This window comes from Eleginops maclovinus, chromosome 9 (assembly GCF_036324505.1).
Source record: "Eleginops maclovinus isolate JMC-PN-2008 ecotype Puerto Natales chromosome 9, JC_Emac_rtc_rv5, whole genome shotgun sequence".
NCBI classification, from domain to species: domain Eukaryota; kingdom Metazoa; phylum Chordata; class Actinopteri; order Perciformes; family Eleginopidae; genus Eleginops; species Eleginops maclovinus.
Genome location: NC_086357.1, coordinates 22,033,048 through 22,041,099, shown reverse-complemented (window position 1 = coordinate 22,041,099; position 8,052 = coordinate 22,033,048). Strand labels below are relative to the sequence as shown.

The window sequence follows — 8,052 nt, the reverse complement described above, 5'->3', positions numbered from 1 at the left end:
ATGATACTATCTCCTCAATCCTCTCGAATCATAAAGTGTCAAGATAAGGACAAAGAGAACACTGACTCCAATGACATCCCACCCCATCATTCATAGCATTGCAAAGACCTGAAAGAAAGGGTGAGAGAACTGTGCAAACTTTTACATTCAATATTCATGACCACTTGCTGTAAGTGTCATGTATATGCACCCAGGAGAAAGTGCCCTTCATTCAGTTTCTCAACTTTTCAAATCAACCTGTTTTTAGCGAGGCATTTCTTTTTGACAATGACAACTCTCTCGTGGAATACAGTAGAAAAACACTTTATCAGCAGGGTACAACCTCTAGGGTGTATTACAATAAAGAAAAGACCACCAGGATGGATTGAGCCAACAGCTTCACAGGAAGCCTGCGGTGCTTTTGCGGGATGATGAACAAAGACACAAAGGAACCCACTGAGAAAGTCCTGCTCTGTAGGAAGTCTGCAACGCCTACTGTGGCCGGCTTTGGAAAGACAGAACTAAGTGAAATAGAGAAGAATGGAGATGGAGAGGAATCCAGGGGTGGAGAACAGTGAAGACAGGAAGGGAAACAGAAAGGCTGAGGATTGATATGGTGATGAAGGTTTAAGAGAGAAAAGATTCTGATGATTCAATCTGTGAACACATGGGACCCTGTTACGTATTCCACTGGAGACATGAGTGATTGAGATTAAATTATTTTAAAATAATTTGCTATACCACTTTCAAATGCATGATAGTCTACAATCAACATTTTTCTTTGAGAATAGAATGCACTGGCTGCTGTAGTGAGGATGAAGTCATCTGACTTCACTACCTTGGCACTACTGCCCTCATGTGGATATTCAAAACAATACTCCATTCTGATTTTACGTCTTTTCAAAAAGGTATGATAGTAGTATTTCAAAGCTTGTCATATGCTCAATAGCTAGAGGTATTGACATGAAACTAACAGGCTCCTCCAAAGACCAACATAGAATATACTTAAGTCACAAAATAAATATAAGGTGTAAGTGACATGAGAAACTGTTTAGGGGTCGTGGTGTCCTGATGTTTAGGTGTTAAATACTGACAACAGCATCCCTCCAATTTCCTTCCAGCCAGGTTACGTTTGTTGCCATTCATTTAATCTCTTGGTCCCTCGTCTTTCTTGTAAACGCTCTACTATACGCTTTGACATGAGGGCAAAAACACCTCCAAAAAATACATTGAAATACATTTTCACAAGCAGGAGAAATACAGCGTGATTTATGGAAATGTATTTATAATATTATTTAACCAGGTCTTTCACTTTTTAGTGATATTTGATCTTACAAACATCACTAAATTGAAGAAAAAGAGTGTCCTCTGAACTCCACCAACTTCTATGTCCTGACTTGTATAGCAGTGCTGCACTTAATCCTACTGTGTACTGCCCCCTGTCTTGCCTTCTAAGTAGTGAACCTTGTGGATTTTATTGGTGCTTTAGTTGGTGAAAAACTGCATTCTAAGACATAATGAAACAAACCCAGACTATAAGATTTCTTCCCTGTGAACCTGTTCCATGACCTCTCACAAAAGAAAGACCAGGAAAGAAGTTGATAGTTCTTCTTTTAATATTTTATAGGCAACTTTTGTGTGGTGAAATAAATCCATTACAAGTAATGTTTTTCATGGTTTGTAGGTGTAGGAGTTCCGCATTATGTAGCCTGTGATGGTCGGGAATATCTCTTTGCTCAAAGACACGATGTAGGTGAACCAGGGGTAGAAGAGCTCAGACTGTCGCGTTGCTCCGGTAATGATGATGTTCATGGCTGCGTCTGTGGCAGGGTAGGCTGGAACACTGGTGACTCCCCTAGGACACAGAAAAAAATACTGCTTTTAACTACTGAGGAAAGCAGTAATGTATAATGCAAAAAGGAGGAAATCAGTATAAATGTAATCCGTGATTACTCTGATGTAGCTGTGAGACATGTTGCATTTGGACTTTACACTCGACTCACTTGACTTTCTCCATAGCTGCTTCAGTATCAATTAGCCCCAGTGTGCATATAGAGATAGACACGTTGCTCTTCTTCATAGCCAGCTCGTGCTGAAGAGCCCCGAAGAAACCATTCAAGGCAAATTTTGTTGAGGTATACGGTGCCACGAAGGGACTGGGCATTTTACCTGTGAACCATGAATAACTATTAAACTTCTAATACATTGTTTAACAGATGTAAAACATAAGGATATACAATACTGTGGCCTTTTTGGGGTTCATGTATGACACAGCAGTAGGCCTACTCATAGATTTGAACTAGTGCACATATTAGACGTTTTTCATTTATTGGAACAGAAATAAAACACAATTAATGAATCGGTAATATACTGATAATAAAACATTTATATAAATGTGGTATTTGATCATTTTACAAAGCAGTCTCACTAGGTGGTCCATTAAGTAATTATTTTTGGAGGTTCTGAGTATTTCAAAGTACCTTCTAATGCAGTTTCAGTGTTTTGTTTTTTTTCTCTGAGGAAAAGATAGTAAAATGATCAAATATTTCTTCTAGTCCTCATAAAAAAAAGAAGATATGGACACCTACATTTAAATGACTGCTGATCAAGCAACATACCAAATCCTAAATAGCGGTTGAGGGGAGTTTTTGATCTGCTGGTCAAGAATTAACTTTGAGAGCCCATCTGTTTTTAAATATTATGGTCAAACCTAGACTTCTTTTTTGATTATTTTGGATTTTTTAAATGTTTAATCTCATCATCAAGGTGTGTAAAAATAATGTCACTATGTTACTTACCTAAAAGCGATGAAACAACCACCAGTGATCCTTTACTTTGTTCAATGGAGGGCAAAGCTTTCCAGGCCATCTGAATGTAGCTGAAGAAATTTACCTTTGAAATACACACACACGATTTTCATTTCCAAATCCACACTGTAGCTGTTGCACATAAGATGATAAAGCCTTTGAATGTTGAATCTTGAAAACACAGAGACGCATATAGACCATCAAAACACTGCACTACCTTCATCAGCCACCTGGTGTGCTCGACGTCTCCCCCCCACATGCTGAAGGGGCTCGGGCCAATGTGGTTGAGAACCAGGTAATCCAGCCCTCCGAGCTTTTCAAGTGCAAAATCTACAACTTTGTCTGGGTCTGACTCACTGGCCATGTCTGCGGCTATGTACAGAGCTTTCTGGGCTCCTAAACTCAGACACTTCTCTGCCACCTAGAAGCAAATAACAGAATGAAAAGATCAAAGGCATTTCAGAAAGAAATACAGAAAAAGCTTGTGGCTTAATGCAGGCACTTCAAGCATTTGAAGAATGTGTTATTAACCTCTTGCCAGACACAATGTTGTTACAGGTCAAACTTCATTTACAAACAAATACACTTTACAATATGATGGGCACAGAACGAATGATTAACACTTGCTGGTATTGAGCTTCAGCTCCACTGTGATGTTGTTAAGTTTACTGACCTGCTGTAACACTTTCTCCCTCCTTGCTGTAATTACTATCTGAGCACCAAAGCTGGCATAGTGATATGCCATTTGTTCTCCAATACCCGTACTGGACCCAGTCACTAATACCCTGGCACCTTTGAGAGATTCTGTAAGAGACAGCAAAGACACAAAAACAAAGACATATTGGGTTTGAATTGTGATGGTGGAAATGTATAACATAATTTGGGTGCCACTGATACAGCTTTTAAAACAATACTGGTGCTTTGCCTGGGCAAGTATTTTTGCCAACTGGTATTAACTTAAGTTTAGGACATGTTGGAAATGTTCGTTTATTCGAAGCCCAGGAGTCGGTTTAAAAGAAAGAAAGCAAATCTCCTTTAAAAGTTATAAAAGGAGTGTTTAATAAAAGATGCAGTAGTAGGTTTTACAAAGGTTTCACAGCTGTGGCCCTAAAGCTCAATACACACTTGAACAGGCCCAAAACATGAATAGAATTCACGAGGTGTTCACTGTCCGAGGGTCCGAGCAAAAAGAGACCGCTCCCTGTGTTGCATTGCTCTTTGTCCAGAGGTCGCCTCTTCTTATTGGTCGCTTCAAGTTGTATCAGTACTTCCGGTCAGTTCGGTGTATACGTGGCATAGGGTCATCTCCCTCCTTATGGTATTACAGCGGCAATAAGGAGAATTAATCATTGTGTGTTTTATGTATAACACCACAAGTGATTCCCCTATTCCCTCTTTATTTACATTCCGCTCGCTTAGGAAAACAACGCTCAAACCCACAGCTTTCCTCCGTCCGGCCTCAAGCGCCATCAATGTTGTATACATCCGGTTGCGAATTGCCCATTACAAAATAAGATTGCATTTCAAAATAAGTCAGTGTTGCGGTTACTCGGAATATTGATTATTATTTCTTACAGACACCCTTATCACTTTGTATCTTCATATGAGATATGATACTTTATTGTTATTATAAAGCTCTGCAATACGAGAATAATAAGATTGCACTTCATTATAACAACCATAATAAAGAAGCTGTACTTAAATTGCTATCCATAGGGACATGTTGCACAATAGAGAGTTAAGCATAAGGCTTTTTTTATCATGAGTTGATAAACCAATCCCTGATATGCTTTTTCAGTTGACAAGGCATTGAGATAACCCTCTGATCATTGGACTCTGATTGACCCTGGACACAGCCACATTCATCTGCCATATCTTTTAACAGAGAGTAAAGTGGTTAGATACTTACAGTTTAATGTTAATGTTAATGCTGTTTCTGTGTATGTACACAGGGCAACACAAACTGAAGTCAGATTCCTCGTAATTTTGATTCTCAACCCTCCTTACATATATATGGCACATACAGTATTATGAGCACCTTTGCTCTCTTCATAAATCCACTTATATTTGTAGACAAATAACACCCTGTCAAAAACAAGAATTTGCAGACATTACAGAGAGAACTGAACCTCCTTTACTATACTTTTGAATGGATGTGGATGCAGAGTGCATCTAAAATAAATCATAACATTTCTTTCACTATGTGTAGTCATATAAAAAGATTCACTGTTATCTTAAGTAAGCTGTTTTGTATCAGCAATGGTAGTAGCTTTTCATAAGGCAACATAATGTTGTAATTGTGGGAAATATGACACAGTAGCCAGTTCACTTTACCTCATGATTTCATTACTTGTGGAAACTGGCCTGTACACTGAATCCTCACATCATGGATAAATGCTTCTTTCTCTCTCTGGTAATGCAAAAGTCACAAGCGTAAAGCGTGTCTGATTATCACCAATTACTCGCTCAGTTTGTGCTCCTTTTCCTACATTTCCCCAGGGAAGCTTTAAACTTTAATGCTCATCATTTTTATACACAGATATTTTGAGCATTGCAGAGCAGTTAGAAGTACAGCATCCCATCACTGGACATGATGAGTGAACATGATTCATATTCAAGAGACGACCACGTTGTTCCGACGTCACATGGTTCATTCTGCAATGTTTCGACACCCCTGTAAACCAGGGGTGTCGAAACATTTTTCCCTGAGGGCCACACAAAGAAAAGCATGCTGGGCCCCTCATTAGAGGTGGGGTATATCGCCTCATAAGGTAAGTTAGCAAAATCAGTCGAATGTAGGTCAATTATTCTTGATACTTGAATATGCTTTAAGAAACATCACAGCTCTCCATAAGGGTTCATTTATTTAGTTGGCAGCTCATTCATTAAAACAGAAGCCTCACATTGCTTATTATATGGGGAAAATATGAAGTGGCTTATTAACACATGGATACTACAGTGTCATATATATTATTTTTACATTTAAGAAGTAGAATGTAAGAAAAGCACAAGTTTCAGGGGTGGGCCTTATTCCATTATACTTTTATCATTTGCTGTGGGTCAAATAAAAGTGGGCCGTGGGCCGCATTTGGCCCCCGGGCCATAGTTTGGACACCCCTGCTGTAAACCATGGGATGGACAAAATACATCGTAGAGCTTTTAATATTTCTGTCATTAAAGTAAAACCTTTTAAAATATAAGATAAGATTCAACTTTATTGTCATTGCACAGAGTACAAGTACTATGACAACGAAATGCGGTCTCTGCATTTGACCCATCCTAGTGTTAGGAGCAGTGGGCTGCCATTATGTACGGCGCCCGGGGAGCAGTGTAGGTAACCAGTGTCTTGCTCAGGGACACCACGGTGGCACTAGGTCTTTCGGGGACTTGAACTGGTGACCTTCCAGTTCCCAGGCCAACCCCCTATGGACTTCGCCACCACCGCCAACCTTTTAAAATTTAACTTCCCTTTTATATTTTGTATATTTCTGTTCAGTTGCTTCCTCTTATTACTGCACATGTTTTTGATTCCCAGAGTAAATTATTATATTCTTATTGTTTTTTTTGAATATTTATATTTCGTATTAACATTTATCTTCAAACTTTGAAATGTTAGAACTTAATTCAACTTAATATGGTCATCATATTGTTGTCAATAGGCCCTTGTTTATAATTTATTAATGCACTTTTTATTTGTTTGGCAACATTATGCTTATAATGACCTTCTTTTTAAGGTGAGCCATCCCTAATTTATTGTCAGATTGCGTAAATAAGCTGAATATAGGATAAAGAGTTAAATAAAAGTCGACTGAACAAATTCAAGAGAATGCAATTTGTATAAATATGGTTTTTAATACCAATTAGGATATTTTCATAAAATGAGTGAATTTTGTTGTGTGAGTCAAGCTCTCTTTTTTTGTACTGTTGTTTTACATTTAGAAAACCTTAGCTACTTTGACTCAACATAAAATGAAATTGAAGTGTGTGGCATCCAGTAGTTCTTCACACAATAGAAAGATGTGAGAAGTTAAAGTTTCCTTTATTCAAAATGTTCTGAAATTGAACATTGAAAATAAATCCAAAATGTGCAAACAAGTTTTAAAAGCTAGGTGCACAATCATGAGGGATCTCCTGGTTTGAATAGAGTTGAAGCTACACTTCATCTAAAATAAAGCCTTACCTTTTCAAATGGAGTCTAACAGGAAACCATTAACAGTGAAATTATTGAATATTCTCAGGAGAAATGTCAACAAAACAATGCAATAACATATGTTTCCGAACTTTGTGTTATAGTAGCTATAATCAACAAGAGAACATGTTGAAGTTACGTTGGTAGCCTCCTGTAACCAGTAAGTATTACATATTTTACAAACGAATAATAACCTACATTTAGCAAAATACCCTTTTATCAAACTAAGTGTTGTAGTGTAACCAAAAGGGGACCAATTTGTGTAACGTTGTTTGAGTAGTGCAGCATTTTATAACAGTTAAGTTACTACATGTTTTTTGTAATATCCTATCGCTTTTCGGCATTGCACTTGTAGACGGTCACTGTGCCTCACTTGGCTTCACATGAACAATGTCATTAGTCAATCTCCAAGGAGTCTTTTGTTTTGGCTCGTTCTGTTAAAAATGAAGATGCAGCTCGTGGTCTACTTCACTAGCCAACTGCAAGAAAGAGTCGTCCTTTTTGTCAAACAATGCAAAGAACAATTCGTCTAGAAGTTGCATGTTGAAATCTGTCAATATCTTTCCAACTTGAACGAACATTGTTAGTATTTCCAACAGGTTGTATGCACCTTTTGCATGAAAGCTGCAACAACTCTCCGGGTATTTACATGTGTAAATGCCTGTGCATTTTACGGTACTTCTTTTTCATTTGTGTGTTACTGGTATTTCAAACACAGCAGTTTAGGACCGTTTCACAAACTCTTTAGTAAGTCAACAACAACACCAGATAAACCCACTCTCTTACCTTTATTGAAACTGGGTGAAGTCCACTTGACAGCCAGGAAAGCAACACATATTGAGGCTAAGATGATTTTTGTTAAAGTTCTCATTTTGTGATCTCGTTTTTAGCTTTGCTACAGATTTCCACAACTTCCAAGTCTCCACAACTTCCTTGCACTGGGATGAGGACTAAAAAACAGAGCCGCTTACGAAACCCCTCCCCTCCGCAACTTGACATGCATAAGTGGGGTAAGGTTATTTTTCTGATAAAAGTTGGACCTGTTGAACAAGTTCTACATGACATTGGCCAGGACAG

The 8,052-nt window shown here is 38.2% G+C and overlaps 1 protein-coding gene across 1 annotated transcript; it reads right to left on the bottom strand.

The window, feature by feature from the left end:
• Positions 1 to 1,573: 1,573 nt before the first annotated feature.
• On the bottom strand, positions 1,574 to 8,042 carry hsd11b1la (hydroxysteroid (11-beta) dehydrogenase 1-like a). Its single transcript, XM_063892104.1, has 6 exons — positions 7,762 to 8,042; positions 3,460 to 3,590; positions 3,004 to 3,207; positions 2,778 to 2,871; positions 1,983 to 2,148; positions 1,574 to 1,834 (listed from the first exon to the last, which is right to left on the bottom strand). Exons 1-6 carry the CDS (start codon positions 7,844 to 7,846, stop codon positions 1,651 to 1,653), a joined length of 864 nt encoding a protein of 287 aa, XP_063748174.1. The 5' UTR covers positions 7,847 to 8,042; the 3' UTR covers positions 1,574 to 1,650.
• Positions 8,043 to 8,052: the final 10 nt, after the last annotated feature.

What these genes read in the sequence shown, in the direction of transcription:
- hsd11b1la (XM_063892104.1), bottom strand. Translation starts at nt 7,846, where the DNA reads ATGAGAACTTTAACAAAAATCATCTTAGCCTCAATATGTGTTGCTTTC. An exon ending in TTCACCCAGTTTCAATAAAG is followed by an intron (nt 3,591 to 7,761) that starts GTAAGAGAGTGG and finishes TGTCTCTTACAG; the next exon opens with AATCTCTCAAAGGTGCCAGG. An exon ending in GCAGCTATGGAGAAAGTCAA is followed by an intron (nt 1,835 to 1,982) that starts GTGAGTCGAGTG and finishes TCTGTGTCCTAG; the next exon opens with GGGAGTCACCAGTGTTCCAG.